At 41.1% G+C, this 18,610-nt stretch overlaps 1 protein-coding gene across 2 annotated transcripts in view; it reads right to left on the bottom strand.

Annotated features, from left to right (window-relative positions):
• The window catches only part of rassf5 (Ras association domain family member 5), a 114,496-nt gene that overhangs the window by 13,877 nt on the left and 82,009 nt on the right, over nt 1-18,610 (bottom strand). For both annotated transcript variants that reach the window (XM_062054905.1, XM_062054914.1), the window contains exon 3: nt 3,211-3,324. In XM_062054905.1, coding sequence (XP_061910889.1) covers nt 3,211-3,324 — 114 coding nt within the window. The remainder of the gene's footprint in view (nt 1-3,210; nt 3,325-18,610) is intronic.

Here is an 18,610-nt window from a genome sequence, read left to right as displayed (position 1 = left end):
TCATTATGCCTCGTTTGTAGGTATATTTGAGTTCATTTAATTTCCTTTACTTATATCCTCTGTGTATTTAATTATGGGACTGCTGCAATGCCAGCACCCCATTCACTGCTAAACAGCAGTGAATGGGTGCACTGCTAAACAGCAGTGAATGGGTGCTTGCAATGCAAGCAGCCCATATTGTTAGTGCTCATACTTCAACTTTTAACTTTTTTATTCTTGTTCCGCACGTTCCTCTTACACATAATATGGGACGAACCGGCCAACGAATCCCCACATATGTTATACCGTCGAAAAGGGGCTATTCGCGCAGATGGCGGTACTTTAAATTGGGACCATTTTGTATTAACATGGCAACGGTATTCACAAATAAACATAAATGGGCCACTAGAATGGGTACGCACCTCTATACTGGCGAATATTTCCAGCAGAACGCTCTAAAAAGGCAAGATTACCTCCTTTTGTAGCTCAGCCATTCTTTCTTGTAGCTCGGTGCTTAACGTCTCATTTTGTTCACACACTTGTTTATATTTGCATGTCTCATGACACGTTATCTGTATGTAATATTGGCTGCATTTTTGCTAGTTGTTTGTGTGCTATGTTGTTCCAGACCACAGCAAACGTTACCCAGCTTGCAAAGATTGTAATAAATCCATTAGAAGAAGACCCCCAGTTGTTTTCTTTAACTTGGACACACACATCAATACCTTTGGCAGTTTAAAAACAGTCATTTCTAGGAATTATCTCACCTTCTGAGACACTTACTTAATGTGTTGCCTTCATTATAACATTCATATAAGGCTTTTAACTTTTTGCGGCTCCAGACAGATTTGTTTTTTTGTATTTTTGGTCCAATATGGCTCTTTCAACATGTTAGGTTGCCGACCCCTGTGTTAGGGCATCCTAAAAAAAAATCAAAATCGAGATTTTTAGTTATACCTACTCAAAATCGTTTCATGTCTACACTCACTCGCTGCACTTATACGTCACATGTCGGCTTTTGAAAAGGTTTATTACCATTTTCATACCAAACAATGTATTGCCAGTTTTAATCGAGAAACGTGTTGAATCGAAATGTCACCCCAAGAATCAGAATGAATAAAAAAATTAAAAAAAAACAAAGGAAAAAAGGAATATAATTAAATGGTGACTTTGTGTAAGAGTCGTATCGCTCGTAACATCAGAATCAGAATCAGAATCAGAATGTGACATCATTTGATCAAACGGCCTTCAAAGGGTTACAATAAAATCAAATAAAATAAATTACATGTCTGGCTGAAGTTGATTTAGAGGTTTTAGCAACAAGTAAAAAAAAAAAGCAAAATGTTTTTTTATTAGAGATCGATTGATATGTTTTTTTCGGGGCCGATACTGATACCGATTATTAGTAGTCAAGGAGGCCGATGAGTGATATTTGGAGCTGCTATTAATTTGCAGTAAAAGTTATTAAAAGATGAATATTATATGTCAGTAAACATCTGGTTTAATTTAACATCAAACAACAATATTGTCTAAGAGGATCATCAACATTTGCATTTCAAAATATGGAAACTCCTGAAAATTGGTCAAAATATTTCTTTACATGACGATAACTCATGTACTCCATTTGATACACTATTTTAACACTTTATGAATTCAATACGGTCTTAGGACAGCTTAGCACAAATTATTATTACTAACTTACTCTCTAATTATCACATTTTTCAAGATTAAATACTGTATCATATGTGCATGTATCATATCTGCTGATGTATTTCTGTTGGAGTATTAAAAATATATATATAAATAAACTTCAAAATGCCTAGTTTTTTATGTTTTTTGATAAATGATTTTAATGTCCTGTTTGGTTTTGGGGTACTGTTGAAACTGCTGGAATATTGTACACCTAGGCAAGAATTGGACGTTGACATTCTTAAAGGGTAACTACACTTTTTCAGGAATTTTGCCTCTTGTTCACAATCATTATGAGAATTATAAGAACATATTTTTTTTATGCATTCTAAATATTAAATAAATGCTATCAAAAGTCCGCTTACAATGGGGCCATTTAGAGTTGCTCTATTCTGCCTATAAAGCCCTTAAAAAACATCCAAACACCTCCATTAAGGTTTTATATACATGATGTAGGTATATATGTAATGTTGTAACATTTATAATAACATTTATTATTTACATATTTTGATCATTTTAAGCGCATTCATTTCAAAAACGCATCACGACGTTCACTTTTTTTCCCAACATAATCACTGATTACTCACTGCAGACTTCATGAGAGCCAACAAACATAATAAAACATCACTTACTGTACAATGTCTGCTGTCATTAGGATGCAGACTGCTAGGATGTTCATATATTCCCATTTAGATGAAGAATGACTCATTATCTTCATGAAGAAAAGGGGAGTAGAGCCAAGCGTCTTTTTATGTTGTTCTCGCCATTTCCAGGTCTAAATTGATTGTCAAAGTGTACCAACTTGTCGGAATACCTACTCAGATGTCTTCTGTCCAGGTGAGAGGCATGATTTATGATCTACAATAAAGTTGGACGAGCAAGGAAACAGCTGATCAAGTTAACATTGGAACACAAGCCAGTGATTACGGCGCCGCTATAAATAGTTTGTCTGCGTCAGCACTTATAACAATATCACTAATACTTGGTAATATTCAAGTCACCAAATGTAAATGGCGTATTGTCTGCGCTTTTTGGATGTTTTTTATTGGGTTTTATGGGCGGAATAGAGGACCTCCCATTGGCTTCGCTGTAAACAGATTTTTGTTTACTTTTATTTACAAGTTAGAGTGCATTAAAAAAAATCCATCCGTCTTGTCTCTCATAATGATTGTTAATGATAGGCAAAATTCAAAATAAGTGTAGTTCCCCTTTAAATTTAACATGCAAAAACGTTTTTAGAAAAAAAAACATGTATATTGTAATATCAACAAAAATAAAACGCAACAGTCAGCCTTTGACCCCTGGGGGGTAAAACACTGTCCAGTAAACTGAATGTTAAATAATGAGATAAAATGGCAATTAATTGCATAAATGTGTATCATTAATTTCTTCTATTAGATTTGTATTTATTAGGTTAATAATATTTTGTTAAATGTCCTATAACTTATAAAGAATGAAAGCAATGGCTGACTTTATGGGTCATAGTTGAAAAACAAAAACACTTGCTGAGTGTTGCATGAGGTACTGCTTGAAGCGACCTACCAGCGTCATGCCGTTCTCGGACACTCGGGAGTTGTACTCTTCTATCCTGGCGCGCACATCTTCCTCGGGGAGGTCCTTCGCTCCTCCATCTTCTTCCTCCTTGGCCTCGCTTTTCTGGAAAGCAGACAAGCTCCGTGTCAATCAGGGTGAAATGCTCCTTCCGGCCAGCAGGTGGTGCTGCCTCCCAGGAGAGCGTTTGACCTCCACACAGGGAAAACACTAAGCCCACTTGAAGGTGGACCAGGGGCCACGCTTGGCTAAGACATCCTCATCCTCACCTGACCTTCCTGTCCGCCATTTTTAGAGGAGTCAGTGTAACACTTTGCAACCAAGGCGCTGCGGGAAATGTTGAAGAGGGCAAACGAGTCATCGCTACACAGGACTGGTTGTCACTGGAGGGTCACCTCCAGTGACGGGAATGATGGAAATGAGTGAAGGAGTGAGGGATGAGGAAAGAGCGGCTGCTGAGAACCAGCCTTAGCAACACGCAGTGTGAGCGAGTTATTTATAGTACAGGAGGAAGCATCCCCTTCATCTTATTATATATTTATATACTTCTTTTGTGCTATGCATTATCTGGGGCAGAGGGAGAGAGAGAGGGAGAGGGAAGAGAGAGAGAGAGAGAGAGAGAGACAGAGAGAGAGAGAGAGAGAGAGAGAGAGAAGGGGAAGTCCTCTTTTTCTGGAATTTCTCACAAGACAAACATGAGTTCATGTGTTCACACATAAACAAACAATCATGGTTCATGTGTTCACACATACATAAACAAACATGAGTTCATGTCTTCACACAAACAAAGATGAGTGCATGTGTTCACACAAACAAACATGAGTGCCTGTGTTCACACAAACAAACCAACATGAGTTCATGTGTTCACACATACAACAAACATGAGTTAATGTCTTCACACATAAACAAAGATTAGTTCATGTCTTCACACATAAACACAAATGAGTTCATGTATGTGTTCACACAAACAAACAAACGAGTTCATGTCTTCAAACAAACAAAGATGAGTGCATGTGTTCACACATAAACAAATGTGAGTTCATGTGTTCACACAAACAAACATGAGTTCAGACATGAGTTCATGTGTTCACACAAACAAACAAACAGGAGTTCATATGTTCATAAACAAAAAAACATGAGTGCATGTGTTCGCACATAAACAAACAAACATGAGTGCACATGTTCACACAAACATAAGTGCATGTGTTCACACAAACAAACGTGAGTTCATGTGTTCACACAAACAAACAAACATGAGTTCATGTTCTCATACATAAACAAACGAGTTCATGTCTTCACACAAACAAAGATGAGTGCATGTGTTCCCACATAAACAAACGAGTTCATGTGTTCACACAAAACAAACAAACATGAGTGCATGTGTTCAGACATGAGTTAATGTGTTCACACAATCAAACAGGAGTTCATGTGTTCATAAACAAACAAATATGAGTGCATGTGTTCACACAAACAAACAAACATGAGTGCATGTGTTCACACATAATAAAACAAACATGAGTGCATGTGTTCACACAAACAAACAAACATGAGTTCATGTGTTCACACATAAACAAACTTGAGTTCATGTCTTCACAGATAAACAAAGATGAGTTCATGTCTTCACACATAAACGAACAACACCAACACATGCACTGATCTTTCTTCAAAACAAGACTTGATAACGTTGACATCAACATTCCAGACTACAGAGGACAGAATAGGACTACGTTCACACTAAAGTTAAAGTACCAATGATAGTCACACACACACTAAGTGTGGCAAAATTATTCTCTGCATTTGACCCATCACCCTTGATCACCCCTTGGGAGGTGAGGGGAGCAGTGAGAATCATTTTGGGTGATTTAACCCCCAATTCCAACCCTTGATGCTGAGTGCCAAGCAGGGAGGTAATGGGTCCCATTTTTATGGTCTTTGGTATGACTCGGCCGGGGTTTGAACTCACAACCTACCGATCTCAGGGCGGACACTCTAATCACTAGGCCAAAGTGGTCCCAATCGAGTTTTTCAAGATCTGATTTTTTCCCAGCTGACTTTTTACACTGCAAGTAAAATGTGGTCTTTATCAGACTCCAGTGTAAACCCGCATAGGCCCCAGTGTGGCCGCATGCAAGTGACGTAAAGGCCACACTGGCCCCAGTGTGGCCTTTACGTCACTTGCATGCGCAGTTCCATGAAGTGCAAACAAAGAGGCGATGCGGAGCAGGAGACAGGGCTGCGGAGCTAACATTGCGCATCGGGATGGACGAGCCTCACGGAGCTGGGTGATTGATTGTACAGATATGGTGTTGTTTCTGCTGGGCAAGTATGCCTGACGCGCCTCCTACAGTGCCTTGGGTCAGCTGCAGGGTCATCAGCCGGGGACCACCGCTCATTGGAGTTTCACTCTCTTTAACCCCGGAACGCCTCCTGGTGGCGGAGCGGTGGCAGGGACGTCTACCTGCCACCCCCTGCAGCTGACCTATCTTATTGCCTCGACCCCCAGTACTTATCCCTCCTCCTCAGCCACAACCAGAAGCCTCCCTTTTCTGCTTCCTCGGCAAGGGCCTTTGTTTCCCTTTGGAGCTTAGCCCCAGTCGTTCCCACATCTCGGAGCAGCCTTATAGTTGATGTACCGACGAAGCCCCGACAGCCTACTTCCGCAGGGTTGATGGTAGTGGACCAGCCTGCCTCTCTGCACTCAGCAGCCAGATCTGCATACTTGGCTGCTTTGCGCTCGTAGGCTGCCTGGATTCCCTCCTCCCAGGGGATGGTGAGCTCTATCATCATGGCAGACTTGGTAACAGCAGACCAAAGCACGATGTCTGGGCGGAGTGAAGTGGTGTTGATCTCACGGGGGAACTGGAGCTGTTTGCCGATGTCAGCCCTCATACTCCAGTCCCTTGCCAGAGAGAGGACACTGCGGGGGCCTTGTCGGCTGGTGTCTCCTTTGCCTTCCCCTGACCTCACAAACATGACAGGAAGTTGCTTGGCTATGGGCTGGCTGTTGGCCTCTTGTCTACTGCTCTCCAGGAATTCTGCCAGTTTCATCAGGACTTGATCATGCCGCCATCTGTAGCGACCCTGTGTCAGCGCGATCTTGCAGCCTGATAGCAAGTGCTGCAGGCTGGCGTTGGGAGCACCACACAGGGGACAGCTCTCCTCCTGGCTGAACCACTGGTGGAGGTTTCTAGGGCATGGCAAGGTGTCATAGGTTGCCCTGAGTAGGAAGCTGAGTTTGGCTTGTGGCATCTTCCATAGGTCGGCCCAGCTGATGGGTCTGCTGATGGTACCTTCCCAAGTGGTCCATCTTCCATGGCGACCTTGAGACACGGCCTTGATGGTATATTGCTCCTGGTTAGCCCTTGAGACCTCCTCCACAACCATGGCTCTGCGTTCCCTCTTTGTGGCCTTGGACCAGAGGCGTGGAGAATCTCCCCAGCCAAACCCCACTCTCCCTACTTGCACCCTGCCAACTATCTCCTGGTGTTGGAGCCTGCCAATGGCCTTGGCAACCTCTGGCCCTGCTTGCCACTTCCGGCCTGTTCAGGTGGGTACACGTGCATTCCTCACTGTAGGATCTGAGGATTTTTCCAGCTCAAGAACCAATCTGGCCTTCTCCTGCTTATAGCCCAGGGTGATGGACTGGATCGGCAGATGCAGCGAAGTTGCCCCAAATAAGCCAGTGTCGGAGAAGCAACGCGGTAGGCCCAGCCACTTTCGGATGTAGGAGTTGGCTAGTCTGTCCAACCCGTTGGCTGTTGAGGATGGAATCTCGCACATCTTCAGTGGCCACATAACCCTTTGGTACAGTGTGAAGTTGTAGCACCACAACTTGTACTTTCCGGGGAGCTGGCTCTTGTTGATACTCGCTAGGCCTTCTGAGAGTTGTTTCCGTGCTGCCGTGCCTGCGTGCTTGTCCGACAGGTCCGCATTGTACTGCCTCCCCAGGCTTTGGATGGACTGGTTGACCAGTAGAGGGATTTGCTCACCTCCTGCAACAAAGATGGTTTTGTCGTCCCTGGTGCCTTTGCGCAAGGAGAGGCTTCGTGACTTGAAGGGTTTTATCTTCATCCGTGCCCATGTCACTAGCTCATCCAGCCTCTTCAGACACCTTCTCGTGCATGGGGCTGTTTGCAGCACCACAGTGACATCGTCCATGTAGCTTCGGAGTGGTAGAAGCCTCTGCCCTGTCTTCAGCCTCATTCCTGGATCTGTGCCCAAATCATTGAAGAATGCTCCACGCATCCTGGAAAACCTGGTACTCCTGCTTTCTGGCAGCTGGTGTCAATATTAGGGATGTCCCGATCCGATCCGATATTTGCCAAAAAATGCGTATCGGCAAGGCATGGGAAAATGCCGATCCAGATCCAGTTTAAAACAAAAAACTCCGGTCCGTGTTTTCCAACGCACCGATTTAAATAATACATTCCACTTTTCGGCTGCTCCCTAATTTACGTTCCGCATTTTCCAGCACACCTTCAACACATCCACAGGTCTGTGGATTCTCACGCAGTTGCTTTTCGCTGCTGGCATTACACGACAGGCTCTACTCACTCTTTTCTGTCTCCCTCTCACAGACAGCAAGCGCACCTTCTTACACACGTCACATACTGTCACGTCATACGTCACATATGTATACGCCCTCCCCGAGCAGAGAGGTAGCAGCACGGCTAACGTTAGCTGTGATGCTAGCAAAGCCGTGCGAGCAACGTTCCCTCTAAGGTGCGCGCCTGTGCAATTGCGCACTGCTCAACCGTCCTCTGCGCTTGAGCACGCACAAAATCAGATAAAAAAATAAGCGCATAACAATTTTTGACACACGGACACGACAGAGAAAACAGTTTTCGTCATCATTGTTCAAATATTGTAACGTCTGTCGAGACGCTTATCTCCATTCGGTGCCACACGCCCACACCATCAAAATGCAGAGGCAAAAATTTCCACATCAACACCGTATGAAAAAATTTGTGATTTTTTTAGTTGTGATTTCCTTCTCTGCATGAAAGTTTAAAAGTAGCATATATTAATGCAGTATGAAGAAGAATGTTTTAATGTAGACATGCAAGCCTTGAAAGAAAATTTTGAAAATCAAGACTACATTTCCTGCAAATGGGTGCATTTCTACCCTATATTTTAACTTTAGATTTATTCTCATATCAAACTCTTTTAGCTGTCTTTTTGACACTTACATCTGGTGCCCCCCTCCACACCCCGGATTATAAATAATGTAAATAATTCAATGTGATTATCTTGTGTGATGATTGTATTATGATGATAGTATATATCTGATAGTATATATCTGTATCATGAATCAGTGGACCCCGACTTAAACAATAATAACAATAATAATAATACCTGGGATTTATATAGCACTATTCTAAGTACCTAAAGTCGCTTTACATGTTAAAAAGTTGAAAAACAAGTTGAAAAACTTATTCGGGTGTTACCATTTAGTGGTCAATTGTACGGAATATGTACTTCACTGTGCAACCTACTAACAAAGGTCTCAATCAATCAATCAAAACACATAGAAACATCATACTTCTGTGATTATATGCATCAAGTGTTCATTCAAGGCTAAGGCAAAATATCGAGATATATATCGTGTATCGCAATATGGCCTTAAAATATCGCAATATTAAAAAAAGGCCATATCGCCCAGCCCTAGTTCAATGATGCCATTTCTGTTTGTCATGTATAATTTTGTCTATTTTGTGTTTATCCTTGAATAAGTCAGTTTCTTGTTACCAACCATTGTGTATTATTTAAACTCCCCTAATTCAGCTGGCTAGTTGTTATCAAGAGTACTAAAACCCTTTTCAACATGAATCTGACAACTAAGTAGGCTAAATAACTTTAAACTTTAATACATGCTCGGATAGGCCAGTATCGGTCAGCATCGGTATCGGATCGGAAGTGCAAAAACAACATCGGTATCGGATCGGAAGTGCAAAAACCTGGATAGGGACATCCCTAGTCAATATAGCCATTGTCTGTGAGGTAAGCGGTTAATCTCTTGGCCATGACTGCAAAGAAGATCTTTCCCTCGACATTCAACAGAGCAATGCTCCTGACTTGATTGATGTTATGGGACTCATTCGGAATAAACACCGCCACAGCTCTCTGCTACTCCGACGGAATGAGTAGATTCTTCCATGCTGTGCTCATTAGCTTCCACAAGCTCTTGGTTTTCTCTGGCCATACCCACCCAGCAGACGATGGCGTGGAGCACTACAGGGTCCATCGTGGTGTACGTTTTTGTCTTTTTTACCGTCTTTTTTGTGGACGTTGCAACCACATCATTCCCCCATCCATCCAGCCATCAAGCCATTTTCTACTGTGTGTCCCTTTCGGGGTCGCCATAAATGAATACTATCCTATCCTAATAATAATAAATCATACTCATAAAAAGAAACATCCCCAAAGGTTTCCTTCTTTTTCTCTGTCTGCTCTGTCCACAAGTTGCAGACATGTTTGATTTACGCTAGAAAAGTGTAAATTAAAGTGTATTATTATTCATCACTCCAACCAACGTTTGTAAGTTTTACAATATAACTAAAACAATTCTTACCTACCAAACAGTTTGTGTGAGTGTTTTCATGCATATTTGTATGTGATATCATAATGGAGTGATGCTAGTGTCGTTAGCATTAGCTAAAATGCCAAAACGTTAATGAGTGTCTGTGTTAGTATCATTAACTTACAACGACATTCCTTTTGTATTGTTTCACTCTCAGAAATTCCTCAGTAAATTCACCAAAATGTCACCATGGGGTTATTGAGTCTGTTTAGCTGATTGGAGAGCTAGCTTTTGCAGCTAGTGGGTCCATGACGATGACTTCTGTTTTGTTTGATTCATCGTTTTACTGCCATGTTACTGACACCGTTTGGAAACAATTAAGGTATGTAAATAAATATTTCCAAAATCTTCTGTATCAGTCTATATATCTGCGGCTTATAGCCCGGTGTGACTTATATATTGAGTCTGTTAAGCTAATTAGAGAGCTAGCTTCCGCATCTAGTGGGTCCATGACGATGACTTCTGTTTTGTTTGATCTGCCGTTTTACTGCTGTGTTACAGACACAATGAGACACAAATTAGGTATGTAAATAAACATTTAAAAAATCTTACTTACCGGTATATATCTGCGGCTTATAGTCCAGTGCAACTTATATATTGAGTCTGTTTAGCTCATTAGAGACCTAGCATTTGCAGTTAGTGGGTCCATGACGATGACTTCTATTTGGTTTGATCAGCCGTTTTACTGCCGTGTTACAGACACCGTTTGGAAACAATCAAGGTGTGTAACATTTATTTCTTCTAAGATTTGGTGGGTGTGGCTTAAATATCGGTGAGCTCTAGAGCTTGGAAAATAATCTAATTTGCCTTTTTGCTAACAGCTTGTTTGGAATCATGCCACTAATTAAATGATGCATGCGTAAGCACAGAAGATGTTTGGTCAACACACAACTCCAAAGGTCAAGTTGTAAAGGTAGTAACACACAACTTTAGTCTCAGCCAACAACAATCACCACATCTATCAGGACTTGAATGTGGACTGCCGGCGTCAGAGCGCCAACACAACAATCAAGGGCTGACAAAAGCATGCGAGGAATACCAAGGACCTGATATGCATCTAAAGCTCCTCCCAAGTCCAACTGGCAAGCCAAAAGAACCTTGCAGGAATTCCTGCGTTTGTGTGAGCCTGTGAATGCATCACGGGCCGCGCCTTCCTGCACGGCGTGAGAGTGACGACAATGGTTGGTGTGATCCTCACCACACGCCATCTCCATGCTGACGTCGTCTGATTGGACCTTTATGGGCTCATCAATATGTTTGATAATCAGCAACCTTGATTTTAGAGGGGGACTGTCAATGGCTTAAATGTGTACAATATGGACACACACACACACACACACGCACACACGCACGCACACACGCACACCCCTCTGGCTGACATGAGCAAGTGTTGATGTTCTCACTTTGATGAGAACAGACAAGAGAGGTCGCTTTAAATGTAGCCCGGAATATTCCTTGCCTTGTTTGTTTGAATACAGCATTAAAGTGACTCTAACGACACCTGCTGAGTCTGTGTGTGTGTGTGTGTGTGTGTGTGTGTGTGTGTGTGTGTGTGTGTGTGTGTGTGTGTGTGTGTGTGTGTGTGTGTGTGTGTGTGTGTGTGTGTGTGTGTGTGTGTGTGTGTGTGTGTGTGTGTGTGTGTGTTATAGCAAGAGTACATAAAAACGTTTACACACGCCCCTTCTCCTGTTCAAACCCAACATTGAAGGACTCTAGTCGAGCTGTAGTTTGTTCGAATTTGCGGCAGTTTCTGCAATAAGTAGCGAGCGCAGTGCAGTGGATTCTGAGACCACAGTCACAACAGTAAAATGATCACGTCAAAATGTTGCTACTTACACTTTTTCTCATTCATTTTTTACATTTTTCACAAACGAGTAGACTCGTCTGGTGATTCTCATAATGTGTGCACAGGCTCCATCTGTGCCCCAAAAATTCACTTAACTACAGTGTTTTATTTTCCTATATTCCAACAGTGTGATTGTTCAAACTCTGTGTAATGTTACAGTGGCCAAAAGTATTAAATATATTTGTTAAATAAAACCCCTGCCTTGTTTTTAATTAATACTAGGCCTACTACGCTACTGTAGTTTAATGTTGCTCATTACGGTGGTACTTGGAGAACCAGGTTTTTTCCCGAGGCGGTATTTTTGTGAAAATTTTTTGAGAACCAAGGAATTAGCGGTTAGCATGTTAGCAACCATACAGTCATGAAATCGAGGGTTTAAATCTCTGCTTAAGCACCTTGAGCAACTAGTGTCGTGTCCTGTGATTGGCCAGCGACCAATAGTAGATTTTATTGTCTACATTATTTTGAACGAGATTAAGTACTAATTATATAATAATAATAATAATAATAATGGATTAGATTTTTATATTGCGCTTTTATATTATTAGATACTCAAAGCGCTCACAGAGAAGTGGGAACCCATCATTCATTCACACCTAGTGGTGGTAAGCTACATTTGTAGCCACAGCTGCCCTTGGGTAGACTGACAGAAGCGAGGCTGCCAGTTTGCGCCTACGGCCCCTCCGACCACCACCTATCATTCATTCATCATTCATTCACCAGTGTGAGCGGCACCGGGGGAAAGGGGGAAGTGTCCTGCCCAAGGACACAACGGCAGCGATTTGGATGTCAAGAGGTGGGGAGCAAACCTGCAACCCTCAGGTTTCTGGCACGGCTGCTCTACCCACTACGCCATACCGCCCCAATATATATATATATATATTAACATATATATATATATATATATATATATATATATATATATATATATATATATATATACGGCAGCACGGTGGAAGAGGGGTTAGTGCGTCTGCCTCACAATACGAAGGTCCTGAGTAGTCGTGAGTTCAATCCCGGCCTCTGGATCTTTCTGTGTGGAGTTTGCATGTTCTCCCCGTGACTGCGTGGGTTTCCTTCGGGTACTCCGGCTTCCTCCCACCTCCAAAAACATGCATGGGGATAGGTTGATTGGTAACACTAAATTAGCTCTAGTGTGTGAATGTGAGTGTGAATGTTGTCTGTCTATCTGTGTTGGCCCTGCGATGAGGTGGCGACTTGTCCAGGGTGTACCCCGCCTTCCGCCCGATTGTAGCTGAGATAGGCTCCAGCGCCCCCCGCGACCCCGAAGGGAATAAGCGGTAGAAAATGGATGGATGGATATATATATATACTGTATATATATATATATATATATATATATATATATATATATATATGTATATATATATATATATATATATATATAAACTGTATATATACATATATATATATGTATTATTATTTTTATTATCATCATATGTATTATTATGATTATTATTACAATGATTATTACTATTAATAATAAAGGCAATAATAAGTATTACAATATAATTATAATAATTATTAATATTAATAAAACATATTAATATTTATAATATAATTATTATTAGTAGTAGTAATACATATAACAATAATCATTATTATAACATAATTATAATTATGTTTAATATTAAAGATAATAATAATTATTATTATTATTAATAAAGATAATAATCTTTATTATTAATAATTATAATATAATAATAATTATAATAATAATTAATTATTATTGGCAATAATAAAGATAATAATTATTATTATTATTAATCATTATAATATAATAATCATTATTATTATTATTATTAATTATTATTCACCATTGTAATTGGAAGATCAAAACATTTAAATTATCCTAAAAAAGTAAACAAACATAAATAAAAATGGACTCCCAATCTCAGGTAACAAAAAACTGACTTCAATAAATACTGACCATCTGGACGTACAGTTTTCTCCACGGTTGTTTTCTTTTGCAAATTTGCCACACTGGCTCGTTAGTCTGCGTTAATGTCCTCTTATCTTTCCTATCTGCCCGTGCGTGTAAGCCCGCGGTCCCGCCTACTCCCACGGAGACAAACACGAGGGTTGACTGCGTGCGTTCATCTCTGCCATCGAATAAACACATGCAGGCGCTGAGAGCGATGCACCGAGTGAACCCTCTTGCACCCTCTTCTTGAAAGCCAGAGAGGACGAAAACAAACACACACTGATAAGTCCATTCATCCGTGCTAGCAAAGTCATCGAGTTCATTTATTGATCCATTGACTATCAACCCAGGTCTACCGAGGCCTTCACTTCCTCCTGCCTGAAAGAAAGTTGGGATAGGCTCCAGCTCAGTCACGGCACTAATGATGACAAGCAGTATGCAAAGTGACTGAATATAAGTGGTTCATACGGGAGAAATATCACCTGTACACAAAGTTGGACAGGAATTCTCACACACAAAGCTCCTCTCTTCTCCCCCATATTTGCATATCTAATTTACATATTCAAAGTCATGAAAAAGAGGGCAATGTGCCGAAGGATATTCAAACACACACACGGTATAATATGACATATGTCATTTACAACCATCTTCCTAAGGCGAGCACAAACAAACAAACAAACAAACAAACACACGTGCTTACTTCCTGGCAGCACAGTCCTCACCTTACCGACCACACAGCTGCTCCATTTTTTTTAGTACTACAGCGCTTTCTCCACATTTTGTTTTGTCACAGTCTCATCCCAAAATGCACTAAATTCATTGTTGTCCTCAAAATTCTACACACAATACCCCATGATGACGATTCTGTGCAAATCTATTAAATATAAAAAAACTAATAAATCCTTTGCCATGAAGAAAAGTGAGCTCAGGTGCATCATGTTTCAACTGATCATCCTTGAAATGTCAATGCAACTTCATTGGAGTCCACCTGTGGCAAATTCAGTTGGTTAGACATGATTTGGAAAGGCACACGCCTGCCTATATATGCTTTTAGGCATATATAGACAATATTATGTCAGACCCACTCGACATCCTTTGCATCCTATTGGGGGGGGGGGGTTACTCACATATGCGGTCCTCTCCAAGGTTTCTCATAGTCATTCACATCGACGTCCCACTGGGGTGAGTTTTTCCTTGCCCTTATGTGGGCTCTGTACCACGGATGTCGTTGTGGCTTGTGCAGCCCTTTGAGACACTTGTGACTTAGGGCTATATAAATAAACATTGATTGATTGATTGATTTTGCAATATTTGCAAACATCTCTATGGAAAAATGGTTCCACGTTGTCCTTCTGGGGTACTGTGTGTAGAATTTTGAGGACAAAATATAATGCATTCCATTTTAAGGCTGCTGCATAACAAAATGTGGATGCACTGTATACCTTTTCTGAATGCATGTCAAGGACCAGTACACAGAGACACCCCTGCAACTGCCAAAAGTGCAACATTTTGAATTTGATCTTCTTTTTGCCGATAGTCGGGAGTCAAGAAGAGTACGTGGACGAGTTCCAGAACTATGGTTGCCATCACTATTTTACCAAACATACTGTACCATTCGCTTGGCTGCATCACACACAAGTCAAATACAAAGAAAACACAAAATGTAAAAATGTGTTAAATTAATTAATTAGTTACTAAAAAATGAGTTTGATGCTCACTGAACTGAAGTCCCTCTAGATTAGTGATTTGACAAAACTATGACTTGGAGAACAATTAATCAAATCGTTTGTTTACTTTTGATTATTTTTGTTTTAATGTTAGTTGGCGTTAAGTAAATATTCATAAATTTTTCAATAATAAACATTAATTACTTAGCTTCATTTCCTACTTTTACATTTTTGGCTGATTTTGAGATTTTAAGTACGTTAGTAAAACAAATTATGTGAACGAGAGATGAGTATTTGCCTAAATCTGCTTTATAGACTACTTAAAAATACAATAATTCATTTAAAAAAATCTCAATATTTTTAATGGAACGCAAGAATATTTTCTTAAACATTCTGAACTCCTGCTTCAATGGTACGCTAGCTAAACTTCCTGTAGGTGACACCAAGTCCTTCTCGTTACTGCAACGATTCATCGATTAAAACGATTATTCGACTAAAGGGGCTGTTTGCCACTTGCTCATAGTTAGATTTTTCCGAACAAAAAATACCAACATCATCAACATTGGCTAGCTTGTCTTGGCAATAGCTTTTTTTCCAATTGTCGATATTTTTCACGATTACCAAGTTTATGTAATAAAATTGTTTTCCCGACCAAGATAACATGATCGTTCACACACCCGGTCTCGTCAACACGTACGCAAACAAACAATTTGCAGTTATGTTGTTGTTATGATTTAATATACTGTACATTCAATGACAGCTAACGCTAGCTATGTAAAATGCTACCGTTAGCTAACAACACACAAAGCTAATGCACGTGTTACGTACGTACGTAGTTACGTAATTACATTCCAGAGGCCGGAAGAGGGCGGGATTTACTGTGTGAAATACGTTGGAACGTTAGCGCCCTCCAGGGGTCTGTATAAATGTTGCAAACAGCCCCTTCAACTACAACAGAAAACAGCTTCACTTGAATTATTATTAATAACAAAACTAATTGATAGAATACTTGATTACCAAAATATCGTAAATTCTGCATTATAAACCGCTACGTTTGTCTTACGCATTCAACCTTACTTATTAAACTGTCCCATGTATGATGTCTGTAGGATTATTTTCATGCATGTTTGTACGTGCTATCGTAATGTAATTAAACTAGCGTCGTCAGCATTAGCTAACACGTCTACGAGTGCCTGTGTTAGTATTATTAACTTACAACGGCATTCTTTTCGTATTGTTTCAATTTCGCAAATTCCTCAGTAACTTCACCAAAACGTCACCGTGGAGTTATTGATTCTGTTTCGCTGATTGGAGAGCTATCTTGTGCAGCTAGTGGGTCCATGAGGACGACTTCTGTTTTGTTTGATCAGCCGTTTGACTGCCGCATTACAAACGCTGTTTGGAAACAATTAAGGCATGTAAATAAACATTTCTGTGTAAATAACTCATTTCACAACATATATATCTGCGACTTATAGTCCGGTGCGGCTATTATATGGAAAAAACGTGTTCTTAAATTTAGTGGGTGTGGCTTATATACCGTTGCGCTCTATAGACCGGAATACCGCCTCTAGTGGGGGCAGCCAAGTATTGCAGACTATTCTGATGAGGGAGAAGTACAAAAACATCATTATTTCTTGCACTTTGCGCATCAGCGACAAAATGTGAGCGTTTTAAGGTGTTAAGTTGATGTCTTCAACTCGGTATCGCCACAGAGACGCGGACAGGATGATTAAAAAGAAACCGTTGCCATGGTAACCGTGAACAAAATGTCTGACTCCAGCGGTACAGCGACCAACGCGGAGTGTCAGCCTGCTTTCTCGGGAGAGGAGTCTCTCACGCACCCACGCACCCACGCACCGAGGGCAGGTTGACGTCGTCCGTGTTGGTTTTGGCACGCAAAACGTCAACGGCCGAGCCCATGTGCCCCTGAGCACTTCTGCTTTCTCGGGCGGACGCGAACAGGAAGAGGAAGTACCTTGGCGGAGGGCTTGGGCCCGCGGAGGAAGAAGGAGGTCTGGCGGTGAAAAAGGCGAAGTCCTCGCTGTCGTCGTCCAGGCTGCAGTAGCCGCTGCTCATGCTGTTACTGCCGGTCATGGAGGGTCCGGGCTCCGTGTTGACGGTCATGGCACCGTGAGGCTGAGCAGAGGATGTGACACAGGCGGGGACGGGGCTTCCTGCTTGTGGCGGGGCGTGCTGCAGGTGAACACGTGACTTCCGGCGGAGTCACTTTACAGACACCTGTCACGGACCTGCTAGGCCGCCACAACACTGTCCCTCATCCTGATGTCCGCCATGAGAGGAACATCCGCGCATCTCTCACCGAGTCGGCAGCGTCTGATCTTCTACGTTCTTCAGCCTTTCTCTCACTCCACCATCTGTCTCATCACCCTCCCACCTCTCCCCCCCCCCTCTCTCTCTCTCTCTCTCTCTCTCTCTCTCTCTCTCTCTCTCTCTCTCTCTCTCTCTCTCTCTCTCTCTCTCTCTCTCTCTCTCTCTCTCTCTCTCTCTCTCTCTCTCTCTCTCTCTCCTCTCTCTCTCTCTCTCTCTCTCTTCTCGCCGCAGAGCAAGACCACTTCCTCTAACAAGCTCTTCCTTTCCCTGTTGTATACACCAATGTTTTTCAAGCACTATATACATATATATATATATATACATATATATGTATATATGTATGTATATATGTATATGTACATATATATAAGTATATATACAGTATATGTATATATATACATATATATATATATATACATACACACACACACACACACATATATATATATATACATACACACACACACACACACACATATATATATATATACATACACACACACACACACACACACATACATACATATATATATATATATATATATATATATATATATATATATATATATATAATATATATATATATATATATATATATATATATATATATATATACATATACATATATTATGTATTTTTACGTTATCGTGCCGTGATTTTAGCAGTCCGGCCCATTTGGGAGTAGATTTTTCTCCATGTGGCCCCCCATCAAAATGAGTTTGAAACCCTTATACAAAGTATTTCAATGGTTGGAATCTCCACTCCCTCCCCTCTGTTCCCACTCCCTCACCTCTGTTGCAAGTTTTGTTGATTCTATGTAACATGTTTATGTGTGCTATGGGCAACGTTCCCTCTAAGGTGCGCGCCTGTGCAATTGTGCACTGCTCACGCATCCTCTGCGCACAGCAAATTAATGCCGCGCAGAAAATCAAAAATCCCATCTGAACTCTAAACGAAATAAACACATTACAATTTATTCTGTATGATTTTGCAATGCAACTCTGTGAGTGACAGGTGAC

Source organism: Entelurus aequoreus, linkage group LG01 (assembly GCF_033978785.1).
Source record: "Entelurus aequoreus isolate RoL-2023_Sb linkage group LG01, RoL_Eaeq_v1.1, whole genome shotgun sequence".
In the NCBI taxonomy this organism is placed as follows: Eukaryota; Metazoa; Chordata; class Actinopteri; order Syngnathiformes; family Syngnathidae; genus Entelurus; species Entelurus aequoreus.
The sequence above is the reverse complement of the archived record's forward strand: the minus strand, read 5'-3'. Positions and strand labels throughout refer to the sequence as shown.